A 19,779-nucleotide genomic window follows, 5' to 3' on the forward strand; every position below is an offset into this window, starting at 1 on the left:
GTCCATGATACATCACTGCTGACTTAAGTGAGTTCCACTGTCATAGTAGCTACCCCTAACAACATAAAGAAAATAGAAAGATAAAGTTAAATAATTAACTAAAACTTAAAAAGAATTTACCTGTGAATATATAATTGTCTCCCCTGTCTCTGGGTCCTGACCTACAGCTTGACCTATGACCCTTGTAGAACCCAGTTCTTGTGCATCCAGTAGTCCACTGCTCGACACTAGAGCGATGTCATCATTGGCTATGGAGAAGAGTACTGTACACTGAGGAGTGGGGCCACCTTTACTCAACACCTGGAACAAAAATCACATCCTGGACTATCTGTTATAGGTCAATATAACTTAACTATCTGTTATAGGTCAATATAACTTAACTATCTGTTATAGGTCAATATCAATTAAATAACTGTTATAGGTCAATATAACTTAAATACTGAACTGTTGCTATTATATTTTTTCACAGACGAGGTTAAACAAGATCTTTTTAACCTTGTGACCAAAATCTGAATTATTCTGGATGGTTTTAACATATCAGATTCTATACCTGGATGAATTAAATATTCTTAACTATCCAGTATCTATTTTATTGGAAAACCAACATAACATCACAAACACACAAAGTTTATGCACTTACCTGGAAGAGTGCTCCAATAATCAGCGTTATGTTTTGTGGTATCAGCTGCAGTGGGGGAAACACCTGTGATAAAACAATCCACAAATTTAACTTCATACCAGTCTGTTTGTCTTTGGCCTAGTAGTTCCTAGCTTAAAAGAGGTCAGGAGCTGTGTCCCTGGTTTTAATAATTAATTGACGACAAGTCTAATAAATTGTAAGTCTCCAAGTCCAAAATTAATAATGTCTATTTGGTATAATACCAAAGTCTTTAGTTTGGTTTGTATTGTTTAATGTTCTTTTGACACCAAATGTAATTAAGGATGACCTCTACTGTGTGGTATGTATTGTATAACATCCTATCAACAGTAAATGTAATTTAAGGACGGCCTCCCCTGTGTGGTTTGTATTGTATAACATCCTATCAACAGCTGTGGTAATTTAAGGATGACCTCTACTGTGTGGTATGTATTGTATAACATCCTATCAACAGTAAATGTAATTTAAGGATGACCTCTACTGTGTGGTATGTATTGTATAACATCCTATCAACAGTAAATGTAATTTAAGGACGGCCTCCCCTGTGTGGTTTGTATTGTATAACATCCTATCAACAGCTGTGGTAATTTAAGGATGACCTCTACTGTGTGGTTTGTATGTATAACATCCTATCAACAGTAAATGTAATTTAAGGATGACCTCTACTGTGTGGTTTGTATGTATAACATCCTATCAACAGTAAATGTAATTTAAGGACGGCCTCCCATGTGTGGTTTGTATTGTATAACATCCTATCAACAGCTGTGGTAATTTAAGGATGACCTCTACTGTGTGGTTTGTATGTATAACATCCTATCAACAGTAAATGTAATTTAAGGATGACCTCTACTGTGTGGTTTGTATGTATAACATCCTATCAACAGTAAATGTAATTTAAGGATGACCTCTACTGTGTGGTTTGTATGTATAACATCCTATCAACAGTAAATGTAATTTAAGGATGACCTCCCCTGTGTGGTTTGTATGTATAACATCCTATCAACAGTAAATGTAATTTAAGGATGACCTCTACTGTGTGGTTTGTATTGTGTAACATCCTATCAACAGTAAATGTAATTTAAGGACGACCTCTACTGTGTGGTTTGTATTGTGTAACATCCTATCAACAGTAAATGTAATTTAAGGATGACCTCTCCTGTGTGGTTTGTATGTATAACATCCTATCAACAGTAAATGTAATTTAAGGACGGCCTCCCCTGTGTGGTTTGTATTGTATAACATCCTATCAACAGTAAATGTAATTTAAGGACGGCCTCCCCTGTGTGGTTTGTATTGTATAACATCCTATCAACAGTAAATGTAATTTAAGGATGACCTCTACTGTGTGGTTTGTATGTATAACATCCTATCAACAGTAAATGTAATTTAAGGATGACCTCCCCTGTGTGGTTTGTATTGTATAACATCCTATCAACAGTAAATGTAATTTAAGGACGACCTCTACTGTGTGGTTTGTAATTTAAGGATGACCTCCCCTGTGTGGTTTGTATTGTATAACATCCTATCAACAGTAAATGTAATTTAAGGATGACCTCTACTGTGTGGTTTGTATGTATAACATCCTATCAACACCAAATGTAATTAAGGATGGCCTCCCCTGTGTGGTTTGTATGTATAACATCCTATCAACAGTAAATGTAATTAAGGATTACAATGGGCAACCCAAAGTCTCTTACGTATATTAGTCTTGTGGACTACCAGTCTCACAAACTCAAAATGATCTACAAATCACTTGAATATCTAGCTTAAACACTCACCTCCACTGCCTTGGCCAGACTGGTGACTGTGACATCAGGCCTGGGTGTGGCTCGAGCCTCTAGGGAGGTGTGGCCCACCACTGCCCCGTGTACGGTGTAGTATGCAGTGAATTTGTCCTCAGTTGCCTCAAGATCTGGCCTGTGGTTTAACATATCAAACATAATTTAAAAACATGCCCCTATAATTCAATAACTATGGCCCCATAACGTAATAATAAAATGGATCTTTGAGGCCCGTCAATGGGAGTAAATTCGCCTGTAGCACTGTAGTACTTTATTATTGTATAAGATCCCCACATGGCCTCACCCTGGCTCACACTTACTTGACTGTGATGATGGTAGATGCTGGAACCAATCGGAGGCCCATCAAGGGGAAGAAGCTCGCCTGTAGTGGTTTACCGTGCATGTCCAATACCTTTACTCTTGCTTGAAAGTCCTTGCCCACTTCCACCTGAACATGTAAAAGTAACAATACTGACTTTCTATTGTATTTAGTGAGGCGTGTTTAAAACTAAATTTGCGTGCTATCTATAGTGTGAGCTAATTAATGTTGCATCACTAAGATCCTGTGGCCTTCAAACCTGGCAAGTACAACTCCATTATTATTGAATGGCCTACTAATATAATTCAACATTTTAACTCAGTTTTACATTGATTTAAAAGAAAAAATGTTCTACAGAGGAAGATACAGAAATAGTGACATCACTTTATAAAGACATGAATGACACCAGATGTCAATCGGATGTCCTATGTTTCAATGCTAACAATGTTTTACCTTGTCCATGGAAGACAGCTGGATACTTCCAACACCAGACACAAACACTGTGGCAACGGGAGGGTCAGGCATATCAATACAAAGGTCATAAACGGTTACGGACAAGGATCCGTCTGATATAGGCTTCACCTGAAATAGGACACACAGATGTAACATGACAATTGTAGGATCCGTCTGATATAGGCTTCACCTGAAATAGGATACAAAGATATATAGGCTACACCTGAATTAAAGGTAGAAACATATCATAACTACTGTTAGAGTACAAGGATAATGTTTTGTTTTTTGAAAATGTTATCTTGATAAAATGTGTTTTTCAAATTAAAGATGGATAGAGATAAAAGTTTTACCAGCATCTCGTGTTTCTGGTCGCTGTAGTCGATCTTCACAATGTCAGACTGTGCTGGGTGGATGAAGAAGTAACCAGAACCTTTCCGTATGTGTACTGTCACCTGAATGATCAAACAAAGGTCAATTAAAGCTTGAGGTATGGTGCAGTTGAAGATCCATAACAAATCATTCAAGATGAAAGTCAAAGCAACTGCTACTTAAACACTACTTTACACTGAGGTACTGAAAATGGGCATTGAAAACAGTTCATTTTCTTCATAAAAGTAGTTTTTTTTAGATTATAACAAACTATTACTAACATTTAATACATCAAAATATTTTCATATGATATAAATATCAGACATTTCGTCAATCATACAAACCTTGTTAGAAGGGTGGTTGAACACTGATATCATGTCTGGAGATACAACAGCTTCCTCCACCAGCTTCAGTTGTAGAGACTTACTGAGAGGCGGCGATATGTGGGCCTGAATTAACAAAAACTGTTTCACTGCATAGCAACAATGTCGGGTACAACATTGGTAAATATATAGTGGGTGGAATATTAAAAACACAACCAATTTATCTAATTTATCAAGATAGTCTTAATGTTGTATGTCATAGATGGCAATCTCGAGGTCTCCATGTCTTATATGTGTAAAAAAATTCCCAAGGTTCACAATTTGAATCCCTTAGAAAAGTTATTGAAAATGCATAATTGACAAAACACTAGTTTTACAACTATCCAAAAACTTTGGTATCAATGCGTCATTTTATGATTTAACACAGAAATACATAATCAGTAACATACATAAATTCTAGATTCAGCCTCACGGAGATACTTGTCAGAATAGCGATTGACGGTGGCAGTTACAGTGATATATCCAGGTCGACCGGCTGGATTCAGGGTCTGAAAATCTGTCAAAAAGGACATATTAATGCTATCAGACATAAACATCACACACAAAGATTACATAAATATTACACAATTACTCACAGAACTTTTCAAATTTTAAAGATGTCTTTGCACAATCAACCATGAAAATTCTACATTAACTGTACATCACCGAATATTCAGAAAGTGCTATTCATCAAAAAGCATTTTATTTACACGAAATCCTCTCCTTTTTTATTTTTATTTAACAGTTTTCCTTTCCTTTTTTCTTTCCTTTTCAACATAACTGTGATATGATTTAGTTATTTATATCTACTCTGGTGTTTAATCGTGATAGAATATTATTCCACAAACTTTGTCTTTCCTGAGACGAGACCTACTTTTAACGGTGGTGACTCCCTCGCTGGATGTGGTCACCTCGCTCATCAGACCACTTTCCATGGCCAATGAGCCCAAGGAGTGGTCAGTGTGTGACCATTCAAACTCCAAGGAGGAGAAGTTGTCAAACTTATTGCCAGCAGAGTCTGTCACAGTCACAAGTATGTCCAGATCTCGACTACAGTGTACGGGTACCTACAACACATCAAATATAAGATCAACTTCTCTACAGATTTTACAGCCATTATGATCCCAATGCTTTTTCCCCACCGTCAGGATGATCATCAAACAGATGAGATGGTGAAGAAAAGCAGTCCCTAGTTTTATTGTTTCAAATAGTGAAATGTTTGACAATTTACTGGATGAGATAAAGTGGAGAATACTCAGGCCGACTTACTGATTGTGTTGGATCTCGTATGACAGGACATGGTGGCAGGTCCTTGTCTGGTGTCTTCACCAGGGGTGTCAGGTGTAGTTCTACAGGGGCGGCACAGTTATATCTGGTCAGTTAAATAAAATACAATAGTTACTACAAAACACAATAGTTACTATAAAACACAATAGTTACTACAAAACACAATAGTTACTACAAAATACAATAGTTACAACAAAATACAATAGTTACTACAAAATACAATAGTTACAACAAAACACAATAGTTACTACAAAATACAATAGTTACTACAAAACACAATAGTTACTACAAAATACAATAGTTACTACAAAACACAAACAGCAGTCAGACGTTACACCAACTAGTGACATGGATTTGATTTGGTTTATTTTGTTTAACGTCCTTATAATGGAGGTGAAGGAAAGCCAGAGTGCCCGAAGAAAAGCAGCGGCCTACCGTCAGTACCAGGCAACTGCCCCATGCAGGTTTGGAACCTGCAACCCAGAGGTGGAGGACTAGTGATAGTGTCAGGACACCTTAACCAGTCGACCACTGCAGCCCCTTGTTGAGTCACCTCATACTGTCTAATATGAAATATCCATTGGTACTTTTTCAGTTTCAAGATATTTTGATATTTTGTCTAAAGAATACAAGCAGAACTGGATATAACCTCACCGTATCATATATACATGACATTATTGTGCTTCTCACATGATATGATATTGACCTACGATGAGAGGTGACATTGGGTTCCTCAAAATATTCCCACTACTTCCTAAAGGAATCCTACACCCCTGAAACATCTGTCTATGGATCTTTCCTGACCCATAACTTCCTCAATTCCTTCCATTTCCTCCGTTCCTCTCATTTATTTTCAAAACCCCAACATTGTAACATATTTATTACAATTGGTAAATGATCCTGACAAACTCACATGATGGAGACTTCTTCTGATGCTGGGTACTGATTCTTGGCAGTTTTCTCATTTCCAACCTTCAGGGTCAACCTCTGTAACAACATAAATCAAGTCTTGATATAATAATGAACACAAATCTTTGTCAAATACATCATTGATAATAATGATCATATTACCACAGTTTCATTTTATTTTTTTATTATTTTTTAAATTTCCTTTTTTCAAATAAAAGACAAACACATCACCAGGAAACAGTTTTTTTTTTTAACTCAAAAACTTCAAAGAGTGGTCCAAGTGTAGTGAATGATACCTTTCATGGAACACATCTTATTGGCCATTCTAATCTTCATGTGAAGTAAAATTGATGGGTTCAATTAAGATGCTAAAATAGTGAAATTTTCACAATTTACATGACATTCTATAATATGCAATTAAGATGCTAAAATTATGAAATTTTCACATTTTACACAACTTTCCATAATATGCTAATCTAATTGAAACATTATCCATCCTTTAACAATTGATGGACCATTGAATAGAATTTTAAGGGCTTTCCTTCAAAATACCAGTAATTCCTGAATACAAATATGGCAGCATTAAATTGCAGAACTGATATATTATATTTTTGGTTTGTTTGTTGGTTAGTTTAGCTGGGTTTATCGCCCCATGAACAGCCAGGGTCATTTTGAGGAAGGGTTTCCTTTAGTATATGGTGACTACTTCACTGAACAACATACAGAAGCTCTGCCGCATGCCATCCAGAGCAATGAGGGTAAAGTGTCTTGCCCAAGGACACAACTACAACAGCAAAGACCAGTCTGTTTTCAGCTTCCTAAGAAACACAAACCAACATAGGGAGTCTCAAACTAGGCACCTCGGATCTTCACTCGAGGTTACATGGCTGGCGCTCTAACCATATGAGCTATCAGGGCGCCCTAATAATTCTACAGATAAATTATGAATCATGTTTACCTGTTTACCAATATCTTTACAAGTCACTAAGAAGTTGTGGAATCCTCCTAAAAAAGACACAACATTTAAACAATTAAACAAAAAGATTTAAGTACAGTCAGATGACAATATTTACATAATCAGATGGCTCGGAAAGAAATGTCTGATATTTAAGTACATACAGATGACAATATTGACATAATCAGGTGGCTCGGAAAGAAATGTCTGATATTTAAGTACATACAGATGACAATATTGACATAATCAGGTGGCTCAGAAAGAAATGTCTGATATTTAAGTACATACAGATGACAATATTGACATAATCAGGTGGCTCAGAAAGAAATGTCTGATATTTAAGTACATACAGATGACAATATTGACATAATCAGGTGGCTCAGAAAGAAATGTTTGAAGTCTCATTCTATTATTACATGTAGGTGTCGTAATGTTGTAAAGGTTTGTCCTATATTTACCATCTTATTTATATAATCAGTTGACCTGGTGATATAGAAATATGCACAAATTACAAAGACAACAACCCAAATTAATCTTGTGACAATAATATATCTTGTCCAATACTCACGGTTGTTGCCAAATGTCCCCAACTGATGCTGTTTGACAATGCTAGGATTTTCTGGAGTCACTAGAAATGTTAAAACTTATGACATCAGAACACATATTTCAAATAAGAACATATTATTTTCTAATTAACAATTAAACGCTTCCTAGATTGTACAGTTCAACTTCCCAAAACCAGTCACTTCTTGATACCGATCAAAATGGCGATGCAAGGAATCCATCCATCTTTATTATAGTAATCCGATCAATTTTCAAATTATCCCCAACCAGTCAGAATGGATCATTTCTCCAAATCAAACTTTCTGTAAACCGGCCAAATATTCATGTACCATGCATGATCGGTTTAGAGAGGTTCCACTGTTGCAGTATCTACTCTCAATATAAATGTGATCTGGGTGACATAAATAGAATGGCACGATGAATATTCATCTGTCACCCAGACTGCATTTATACTGACAATAACTACAATCTAACAAGCATTTAATTGTTATATTTACATGTACATTAACAAATGTTTAACTCTTTCTTTTATAAATACATCCTTCATTTTCACCCATTTCCCTATCCTTTTGAAAAAATCAAATTCATTTCTGGGGTTGATTCACAACCCATTTTACATAGTACAAAGCCTTGCCATGACGATGATTAACATAGCACCAAAATGATGTCATAGTAATGCAATTGTTCTCAATCAGAATCCTCTTTGTGTTTGATTCATTGGTAGTTCCCTGCGAAGCATTTCTTTGAGGTTGATCAAAATGGAATAAAAATCACATCAAGTCATGATCTAGACTGGATTATGTGCTCATAGATGCAGTTTATATTCATAATGGAGGAATGGGAGACTGCAGTGCCAAAGGTAAATATTCAAAACAAAAAAATTCTTAAAGCCTGACCAAAACCTGGACATAATAAAAGGACCTTTATTGAAGTTACAAACTGAATATCTTGAATATCCTTGGATACACACAGATCTGCTCTCTATGAGCCCAATGTTACAATTGAGACATCAGAACAATCTAAGCGTTTACACCAATTGACAATGTTGCCCTGATCTATGACAGTGTTGTATGATACTTACAGATTTGGAAATACTTTGATGAGTCTATCACCCAGGGCTGGGGGCCACCCCTGAACACCACCTCCTTCAGTGAGCCCACTGCCACAACTGCCTCCTTCTCAGGATCCACAGCCTGTGTAAACATAAAGAGCACATGTGTATCACAGACTATCTTAACTGTCTGGATCATTTTAACCTTCCACAAACTTGTTCTCAACTACTTTAATTTATAAACGGTATTCCTTAAATCAATATTGGATTGTTCTGAATTATTAATCAATGTGTTGAACTCTGATGAAGCTTTGTAATTGAATGTCTAACTTAATTAAAGTGGGTTGTCACCATGGATTCCTGATTTACCTATTAATAGATCGTAGGCAGTGATTATCATTGTAGATTTTGACTTACCTGAAGTGGATCGTAGGCAGCAATTGTCACTGTGGATTCCAACTGTATGTTGCCTACTTCATAGGAGGCTGTTACCTCTGTGTGACCTTGGATCACAGCTTTGACCTTCACAAACCGACATCCATTCTCAGGTAAGGAAGTTTTATCTACAAAACAAATCACATTTTAATTAAGATCAAACATTATCATACATGTACCGAATCTGAAGTTACTGTTAATGTTCTTATTTTAGCAGTAATCTTTTAGTGTTTTTCGCATTGAAAGCCTTCGTCTAAATAACAAGAGGCCCAAAGGGCCTTAACGGTCACCTGAGGTTTGAAATATTTCGGCCAACTAAATTGACCCTTTTTGGCCCCACCAATCAGTCCTAATGGGGTCAGTCTATGAAGAGTATTTGATTCTAACATATATTAGATAAGAAGATTTTTGAAATTTCAGTCAATTTGACCCTTTTTGGCCCCGCCCACCAGCCCCTGGGGGTCAACTAGGGCCAACATGTACATAACATCAAACTGTAATCCCATGCTGATAATTTGAACCAAGTTAGAATGAATTCCAATAGAAATCCAACAAATAATAGTCAAAAATGTGATTTCCCTATATAAACTATAGTAAAGTTTACCCCCTCCCCAGGGGCAAACGTGAGACCCCAGGGTCATGAAATTCACAATTTTGGTAAAGCACCTTAAGACCCTTCCATCTATGAAGAGTATTTGATTCTACCATATCTGAGAGTAGGGAAGAAGATTTTTGAAATTTCAGTCAATTTGACCCTTTTTGGCCCCGCCCACCAGCCCCTGGGGGTCAACCAGGGCCAACATGTACATAACATCAAACTGTAATCCCATGCTGATAATTTGAACTAAGTTAGAATGAATTCCAATACAAATCCAACAAATAATAGTCAAAAATGTGATTTCCCTATATAAACTATAGTAAAGTTTACCCCCTCCCCAGGGGCAAACGCGAGACCCCAGGGTCATGAAATTCACAATTTTGGTAAAGCACCATAAGACCCCTTCATCTATGCAGAGTATTTGATTCTAACATATCTGAGAGTATAGAGAAAGATTTTTGAAATTTCAGTCAATTTGACCCTTTTTGGCCCCGCCCACCAGCCCCTGGGGGTCAACCAGGGCCAACATGTACATAACATCAAACTGTAATCCCATGCTGATAATTTGAACTAAGTTAGAATGAATTCCAATACAAATCCAACAAATAATAGTCAAAAATGTGATTTCCCTATATAAACTATAGTAAAGTTTACCCCCTCCCCAGGGGCAAACGTGAGACCCCAGGGTCATGAAATTCACAATTTTGGTAAAGCACCTTAAGACCCTTCCATCTATGAAGAGTATTTGATTCTACCATATCTGAGAGTAGAGAAGAAGATTTTTGAAATTTCAGTCAATTTGACCCTTTTTGGACCCGCCCACCAGCCCCTGGGGGTCAACCAGGGCCAACATGTACATACCATCAAAGTGTCATCCCATGCTGATAATTTGATACAAGTTAGAATGAATTCCAATAGAAATCCAACAAATAATAGTCAAAATTGTGATTTCCCTATATAAACTATAGTAAAGTTTACCCCCTCCCCAGGGGCAAACGTGAGACCCCAGGGTCATGAAATTCACAATTTTGATAAAGCACCTTAAGACCCTTCCATCTATGAAGAGTATTTGATTCTACCATATCTGAGAGTAGAGAAGAAGATTTTTGAAGTTTTAGTCAATTTGACCCTTTTTGGCCCCACCCCTCAGGCCCCTGGGGGCTGGGGACCATATAATTCACAATTTTGGTTGACCTTCAGCCATAGAAACTTTCTGCCAAATTTCATTGAATTTTGTTAAGTGGTTTTGGAGAAGAAGTCGAAAATGTAAAAAGTTTACGGACGCACGACGGACGACGACGGACAAAAGGCGATTAGAATAGGTCACTTGAGACTTCGTCTCAGGTGACCTAATAACGAGGCTAATTGGAAGGTTCCTTTTGAATTGCTAAACTTAGTAGGCGATATGAGAACTTCAGTGCAAGTGAACTCATGCCCAACATAAGAGGTTCCAGTGACATGAAGTGCAGGAGATTAGACTCAAACAATATTGTTTTGCTGTAGGTCCAATATCAAAATGTCGGTCAGTTGGTACTAACACATCGTCTCACCTAGATAAACCCATGATCCAGAGATGACGTTCCAATGAATAACAGTACACATAGGAGATACAGTCAAGACAAAGTTTTTCTTTGATGTAAATCAAAGGTCAAAATATAGGTCAGAGAGACCTACTTTGGTTGGTACATGACACACTATCTTACCACTGCCCAAAATATGGACGGACAGACAAACACAACACAAAAGTATTATCCTAATAACTGGGGCCATGTTTAATTTCTATACTTCAAAAGGCTAATCGGAAGGCTTAAATTATGTTCTGAAGAGACGGATATAGGTGAAAGGAGATTATGTAAAGATGTAATCCTAACACTCAAATATAACAGGTAGTTATCCACATTTGTCAGTTGTTATAATTTGTGTGTTCATTACCCTCCATATACTGGAACACAGTCTGGTCAGTAAAGGTTACATTCAGCCTCATCATTCTGCAGTCATTGAATTCTCGGGGAGTCCCTAGAAACGATACAACAATGTGTAAAACAAATTACTGACATGCTAACGAAATCTTAATGTAAAGTTGAACTCAAAATTTCTAAACAAGGCAAAATATGGACAAGATATAGGTTTACTCAGAGATCCTTGAAAAAGTACAAGAATACATTGTATGCGACAACTACATATTACAATTGGTCCTTTAAAAGAATACAAAACACTTGACAAAACCTTTATAGGACACGTGGTATAATGAATATTACATGAGTATCAAAAATGTGTTCAATAGTTCCATATGACTTAGTCACAAGTGTAAGATTCAATTTAATATCACATAACTCATATTTATGAGATTACATCTAGTGAAAACTTTCAATTTTGTCTATATATATAAGACCAGTGACTTTCTCTATAGATTATTGTGTGATGTCAAATATCTATTGTGACGTCATAAATTAATTTCACATCACAATGTATCTTCAAATATTTGTGACAGTCATATTACAGACCAGTTATGTGATAAATCAACTAAAACTACCAGTCTACCAGAGCTATCAATAGTCATCTTGTAATCATTTTCCTATACTCACCCTTATATAGAGCAAACACCGCCAGAGGCAGCTCTAGAACTGTCCCCACAGCGGCTTCGACTTTTCTGGGGCGGAACAACATGTCTGATGGTGGCAGTACTCGTACCTTAAAGGACAGTCAACAGATTAGTGTCACATACAACTTTCACAAGAATGTCATAAAAAAGGCATACAAATTTGAGAAAAATCACTCTGTAGTTTGAAACTTCACACTATGTACTGGGGCATGTTCGTTTATATGGACAAACCAGTTCGTCAATTTTTGTATGTAATATTTCAGCATATATCTTGACGGACCTACATACAGATGTTAATGCAGGCCTTGGAATTCTTTGTCAAAGCTCGTTTGAAAACAACAAAATATCACCAGGTCCTTACTTATTTCATAAACGAACAACTCTGGTCTAACCAGTTCAACTGTTTGGACAGTGTGATAAACGAAAACGGCCCTGGTCACTGGTCTGACAGCATGATGCCAATACTCCTTCACCCATCCGACCCGAAAAGATTATAGCATGTGGTAGAAAAAGATTTAGACTTACAGTAGACAAACCCCAGTGAGCCTGGTTCCTCGTGTCAGCTGCGGTTATGTTTGCACTTCCTGTGTGACCTGTAGTTATCTCCCCATTTATGTTGACAACGGTGATCTGTGATTGTGACGACTTCCATATGTACTCCCCACTTCCTCCTGTAGCCTGCAATCAGGAGATAACAAATTATAGCTTTGTTCTTTAATCATCTTCTTATTGAAATAACATATCATAATCTATACATCAAATGAATTATAGAGTAATTGTATATTGTGAAATTCACCTGTAGTTGGTACAGGTGTGAAATAGAACATAAACTAACCTGTAGTTGGTACAGGTGTGAAATGGAACAGAAACTAACCTGTAGTTGGTACAGGTGTGAAATAGAACATAAACTAACCTGTAGTTGGTACAGGTGTGAAATAGAACATAAACTAACTTGTAGTTGGTACAGGTGTGAAATAGAACATAAACTTACCTGTAGTTGGTACAGGTGTGAAATAGAACATAAACTAACCTGTAGTTGGTACAGGTGTGAAATGGAATATAAACTTACCTATAGTTGGTACAGGTGTGAAATGGAATATAAACTTACCTGTAGTTGGTACAGGTGTGAAATGGAATATAAACTAACCTGAAATTGGTACAGGTGTGAAATGGAACATAAACTTACCTGTAATTGGTACAGGTGTGAAATGGAATATAAACTAACCTGAAATTGGTACAGATGGGAAATGGAATATAAACTAACCTGTAGTTGGTAGCGGTGACTGATTGGCATGTGTGGGTCCCAAGGAAAGAAGAGTTCCGATGGTTTTACCAGTATAGGGTCATAAATCTCCACTGGCTGTATCTGTTTGATGGCTGGACTGATCGGGTACTCTGATCCATCCTATAATCAACAACAACAAAGTTTTGTCAGGATTTTACAGTCAATAAAAATAATCTCCTGAAGGACGACATTTGTATAGACATTTTACAGTAACCAATATACCTACCAGACTTCATGTTCAACTATGACAATGCCATCTAGGTTTGTATGGAGGGGACCTAGTCATTATGTTCACATACAAATGATATAACTTGAAGTTTACCATATACATTTGCTGATACAATACATGTACTCGTATGTTTTCAATTAACTAAAATTGATAGCTGAACAGTTCTGTTTTATATATTTTGTGTTCATTAATATTGAATTGCAGTTATATATCCTTATTGTTTAGGTTTTAAAATATTTAGCATTACACTAGTATTCAAAACAACTTTCTGAAATAGCTAAAATATAATACCTATTTAGCTGCAATGACATCCATTATATACAACTAAAACATATGATCTGCAAAGATACACTTCAAGCTATACTCAAATATACAGTGTATATCAGCAAAATGCAGATGAACATAAAGTGAACATTCTTGCTGAAGTGATCTTAAAACCCTAGTATCTAAGCAGCTTGGTCTAGTACTGTACAAATGCTGTAAGCTAGTTAAAGACTTCTCCAACAATCAAACTTATTTTTTCATATAGAATTTTTAAGGCAGATAATAATTCTAATTTCCCAAAGTTCGCCAAAGTTACGAGTTGACAGTTAGTTAAGTTCCCAAAGAAACAAAGACTGTGTCTGCTCATAAATATCAATCAATGTCTTATTTTAATTCGGAGAAGAATTCAACACCAAATAGAATAATCATGTCATCTAATTCATCCCATGAAGTATAATTATGACATAACTGACCACATGCCTGCATCATCATCATCATCATCATCATCATCTAATATGTTCTTATTGCTGAAATCAGCTCACTACCCAAAATAGGCTGTGTTAGTAAAGTCGGCTAACAAATTTGTAGCACAACATTTCATCCAAATGCACTCTATTTTGGGTAGTGACCTCATTTCAATTATTTCAAATTATGTTCAGAAATGCGAAGCTTCGATAAACAGATTTGGTATTTCAAATACATGTATTATTTAAACAGTATTGAAGAGTTTGTCAACCTTTTACAAGTTGTGTATCCAGGTATTTGTTACAAATCTCACAATAGAATGCCTGCTCTCTTGTAATAAAGCCTGAACTCGCTGATTATATGATCAACTATTAAACATATATATCTAAATAAAGCAGCACTACATGACAAGATTTTCTCATGACAGCCTGGGAAGACAAGCTTTTTGAGTATACGAGTCCAGTATGTGATAAGCCCATCGGGAAAGTGACAAGCTCAAAAGGTACATCGGCCCATCTGGTACATGACAAGCCCAAAGGGTACATGACAAGCTAATACTGGTGCTTGACACGCCTGTTGGGTACATAACAAGCCTGTGGATTTACCTCTACATAGTAGACATAGTAATGGGTGCCCTCGGTCATTCGTCGCTTTACCTGACAACGATTGATCACTTGGTATTGCACCATTTCAAATTTGTTAATTTACTATCGGTTAGCTTATGGACGTGAATTTTGACATATTGAATTGCAATACATACATTTAATCACAACATGATGTTTCCTATTAAATTGTCATAATAAATATACTGACATACATGGATGGTACTTATTACAGGTGAATAAAAGGCAAAATAACTCAATTTGCTTTATAAACAACTTTCAAGAAATGATGACGTTATAATACAAGAACTAATATAATAAGAAATGTTAACATTTTCTTCTATCATCCTTATTCCTTACATAGAATTAACACCAAACTGACTTACTGTTCTGATCACAGTGGCTAGGGTTCCATCCAGCACTGTTTGTCCGTTGTTTCGGGTCTTTACTCTGTGGTATGTACCATTTTTGGTGGAGAACAAGACTTCGAAATATTCCTTAGGGAACACTGCCTTGATGATAACGTTCTAGAAGCAGGTAAACAGTGATGAAAAATATAAAACAATGAATTTTTAATCTCTTACATTTCAAAATTTATTCACTCAATTTTTATAATTAAACTTTATTTTTTTAACTTTTATCAATCACTCTTGTTAGCCTGGATTGAAGCGCACTACAAGTCTTACTGTGGGAGGAAACTGGATTACCCAGAGAAAGGTAACTTGGTCCAGCAGGTGACCCCATACCTTTTCATGTACATTGTAATAGGTGAAAGGCAAGTGTGTTACCACTGTGCCACCTGGAATTTTGAAATGCTGCAATTGTAGTATCATCTTTTCTGCATTATCTTTAAAGAAGAAATATTTTGCATTTGCTGATTATATTCTTGCTTACAGATAATTAAAACTGTCTGACATGTACATCATTTGTCTACTTACATCAGAGGGGTAGACCTTGTGACTGTTTTTATCGTAAACCTCTATCAGGATTTCATATTCCCGTCCAGTTTCTAATACCCATTTCTTGTGAGGCAGAATAACAAATGCTGAAAAATACAAAATATAGTAACATGCAATTCCATTTGCTTCTTTCACGAATCGGTGAATGTAAAATCTAAAACTGTAACAAATATTGCCTCTACAAGATAAGCATGTTCTGAGAAATTCTTGGAATAAACATTAATACTACAGATAACTAAAAATCATTACAGAGTTATTACTCAGGTCACATCTAACTGGGAATCCTCTATAGAATATGGCAGTATATCAAATATTGTGAGAGAGTCTTTCTACATTGGATACAGACTAAAACTGTATACTATTCATTAACACATTAAACACTTCATTGTTCCAAGCACATGATTTTAGAGATATTGCCTGCCTCTCTGTGTCAACAGTTCACAGGAACAAACACCCAGTTATAAACAAATTCTACATACCTAGACGACTCGCAGTGACAACATACATCATCGCAGATGGACGCCTCAAAACATCCTGATTCTTGATGTCTAATGCTGGTTAAGGCTATCAAACATTTTATATCAAATCTGTAACAAATTCTAGTTTACAATGACTGTTTAAGATACAATGAAATTATGAAATGTTAATAAAAACTGATGGCAGTATTTTCTAGGTGATTTTGGGTGATAGTTCAGACAGGAAGGATACTTTTGTCCATCAGTACAATCTCTGTGGAGCCAAGCTCTGCTGCTGTGGCAAATGATGTCTGGGCGTTGAACTCACAGATCATATGGTCCTGGACTTCCAAATAAAACTGTTCTGATGGCATTGCAATCTCTGCAACATATACAAGTTACAAATGTCATATATATCTCAGTATGAATGTCACTTAACTAACATCTTGGTACTCAAATGGTAACTCTATCCCTAAGGGGAACTAATTGTTTCTATATAATTGATTTTCATACTATTTACCGATGGTGGAGTTGATAGTCTTAATATGATGGAGTTGGGAGACTTACCAAAGTTGGAGGTGGGAGACTTACCAATGATGGAGTTGGGGGACTTACCAAAGATGGGGTTGGGAGACTTACCAATGATGGAGTTGGGAGACTTACCAATGATGGAGTTGGGAGACTTACCAATGATGGAGTTGGGAGACTTACGAATGATGGAGTTGGGAGACTTACCAAAGTTGGAGTTGGGAGACTTACCAATGATGGAGTTGGGAGACTTACCAATGATGGAGTTGGGAGACTTACCAAAGTTGGAGTTGGGAGACTTACCAATGATGGAGTTGGGAGACTTACCAAAGTTGGAGGTGGGAGACTTACCAATGATGGAGTTGGGAGACTTACCAAAGTTGGAGTTGGGAGACTTACCAATGATGGAGTTGGGAGACTTACCAATGATGGAGTTGGGAGACTTACCAAAGTTGGAGTTGGGAGACTTACCAATGATGGAGTTGGGAGACTTACCAATGATGGAGTTGGGAGACTTACCGAAGTTGGAGTTGGGAGACTTACCAATGATGGAGTTGGGAGACTTACCAATGATGGAGTTGGGAGACTTACCAATGATGGAGTTGGGAGACTTACCAAAGTTGGAGTTGGGAGACTTACCAAAGTTGGCGTTGGGAGACTTACCCATGATGGAGTTGGAAGCCTTACCAAAGTTGGAGTTGGGAGACTTACCAATGATGGAGTTGGGAGACTTACCAAAGTTGGAGTTGGGAGACTTACCAATGTTGGAGTTGGGAGACTTACCGATGATGGAGTTCTGTTTGATCAGCTCGACAGTATATTTGACAGTGGAGTATTTCAGGACATACGCTTCAGCTGGACTGACCATCAAGTTCGCAATCACCATAATCTTTACCACGTACGGCATGACATTCTGGGGGAAAAAACAATGATCATACTAATATACAGGGAAAGCAATGCATGGCGAGGTTTTCATGGAAAAATAACACTGACACAACATTCATCAGTGATCACCATTGCCTGTTTTAACGTGGCGGCCCGCCACCCTTAGCTGGGTACCCGCCACGCTTACACAACCAAATTCACTCGATCCGCCACGCATGTAATTGCTACCTAACACCCCTATTTTGTATCGATTTCAAGCAGAAAACTGACCCGTTTCTATAGCGTCCGATACTCATTACCTATGGCCCCTGTTTTTACAGGTGAACTAGGCCTAATTGACGAATTGCGATCTCGGTAAGGTGCCTCACCGTTATGTTTTGATACGGTCGACTGATCTCTTGATCACACCTATATCGATGGTGATAATTAATTAATAGTAGGTGTACTGTTCTGACCATGGGAACAGATGTGATTGTATGGTTTCAGTCGATCGGGACATCAGAGAAAATGTTACCATCGTCTACATCGGAAAAACCGACGGTCCGATTAGATTTTTTTTTTCACAAGAATTAATATTCAGCTGGGATAATCAAACTGATAATATCAATACCTAAGCCGATGTTTGAGAAGCATGGATACATTTTTGAAAACTGTATGGCAATGTCACCATGAAGAGAGGAGTATCAGCTCCTTTTTTGGAACACCATGTGAACGACATGCGATCGCGACAACCGATCTAGAAAACCTGCAGCCAACAGACTGAAATCTGATATATCGCGCAAGCCACGGCTACAGAAATGCGCATGGATTAATTGTGTATGAAGATGACCAAGGTAAGCTTACAATTAGCCTATATTTGATTTGCTAGATAATGATAATAATCTAATGAATATTTCGTGCATTGGTTTTCTTGTCACGTGCTATTTTTAGAAAGCACTATTAGAGTGATCTCCCTTCCAAAAACGATCTCGAAACGGTCAAAGTGTTATCTAGGTTTTTGATTTTCTTTAATTATTATTGAATAAAGATATGTTAATTAGCACCTCAAGTATATACAATGTAATTAAAAAATAACATGTACATTTGTAATGAATATGTACTAATTTGATTATATTTGTTAAAATATAATTAATTTGTTTTTTGGGGGTTTTTTTTCCAAAGATTTATTGATGTTTTTAATTGTTTTGCTTATTACAAATTTGTAGGAATAAGAAGTTCATAATTATAATATGGTAATGACCACAATAAGATTCATTAAGCTTTTCAAAAATATTTATTTATTTATTTTTCTATTTATTTATTTATTTATTACCACCAGCAGGAACAGGCTCTCTCAGAGGATCTTGAACTCTCTGATGATGGTGTTTACCCAGGGAGTTCCCTACAAGAAAGCTGCTTCTTTCTAGAAGGGGCTGTGCAACAGCAGAATGTTCATGTCATTTGGAGAGACGAATTGTGTTTGGCTTCAATTGTTCATAGTGAAGACTATTTTCAGGAGAAAATTATAGTGACTGTGTTGAATTGATATCTTAATTGAAATTATATTGTGGCTTGTGCATTGCTTTAAATACTTTATATATTCTTATATTATGTCCAGTAAAAGTTGCCATTGAGTTTGATTTGTAGATGCTGTATCATAGATATAATAGTTGCTATTAATATGTTCACTGATAATATTATAGTGCAATTTATGAAATTAATAATTGAAATGTTTTAACTTATAATACTTGACAATGCAATATGATCTTGATGTGAATGTTTATC

At 36.5% G+C, this 19,779-nt stretch overlaps 1 protein-coding gene across 1 annotated transcript in view; it reads right to left on the reverse strand.

Annotated features, from left to right (window-relative positions):
- Window positions 1–19,779, reverse strand: part of LOC117336903 (nuclear pore membrane glycoprotein 210-like) — a 40,901-nt gene that overhangs the window by 14,851 nt on the left and 6,271 nt on the right. The window contains exons 6-29 of the mRNA XM_033897663.1: window positions 17,914–18,043; window positions 16,856–16,984; window positions 16,627–16,695; window positions 16,127–16,233; window positions 15,575–15,715; window positions 13,608–13,748; window positions 12,869–13,021; window positions 12,327–12,432; window positions 11,674–11,757; window positions 9,126–9,271; window positions 8,739–8,850; window positions 7,662–7,721; window positions 7,097–7,143; window positions 6,143–6,216; window positions 5,212–5,314; window positions 4,817–5,009; window positions 4,353–4,459; window positions 3,925–4,029; window positions 3,562–3,663; window positions 3,212–3,340; window positions 2,760–2,887; window positions 2,437–2,575; window positions 641–703; window positions 121–300 (exon numbers count right to left, since the gene is read on the reverse strand). Coding sequence (XP_033753554.1) covers window positions 121–300; window positions 641–703; window positions 2,437–2,575; window positions 2,760–2,887; window positions 3,212–3,340; window positions 3,562–3,663; window positions 3,925–4,029; window positions 4,353–4,459; window positions 4,817–5,009; window positions 5,212–5,314; window positions 6,143–6,216; window positions 7,097–7,143; window positions 7,662–7,721; window positions 8,739–8,850; window positions 9,126–9,271; window positions 11,674–11,757; window positions 12,327–12,432; window positions 12,869–13,021; window positions 13,608–13,748; window positions 15,575–15,715; window positions 16,127–16,233; window positions 16,627–16,695; window positions 16,856–16,984; window positions 17,914–18,043 — 2,748 coding nt within the window. The remainder of the gene's footprint in view (window positions 1–120; window positions 301–640; window positions 704–2,436; window positions 2,576–2,759; window positions 2,888–3,211; window positions 3,341–3,561; window positions 3,664–3,924; window positions 4,030–4,352; window positions 4,460–4,816; window positions 5,010–5,211; window positions 5,315–6,142; window positions 6,217–7,096; window positions 7,144–7,661; window positions 7,722–8,738; window positions 8,851–9,125; window positions 9,272–11,673; window positions 11,758–12,326; window positions 12,433–12,868; window positions 13,022–13,607; window positions 13,749–15,574; window positions 15,716–16,126; window positions 16,234–16,626; window positions 16,696–16,855; window positions 16,985–17,913; window positions 18,044–19,779) is intronic.

The sequence above is a fragment of the Pecten maximus genome, chromosome 10 (genome assembly GCF_902652985.1).
Source record: "Pecten maximus chromosome 10, xPecMax1.1, whole genome shotgun sequence".
NCBI classification, from domain to species: domain Eukaryota; kingdom Metazoa; phylum Mollusca; class Bivalvia; order Pectinida; family Pectinidae; genus Pecten; species Pecten maximus.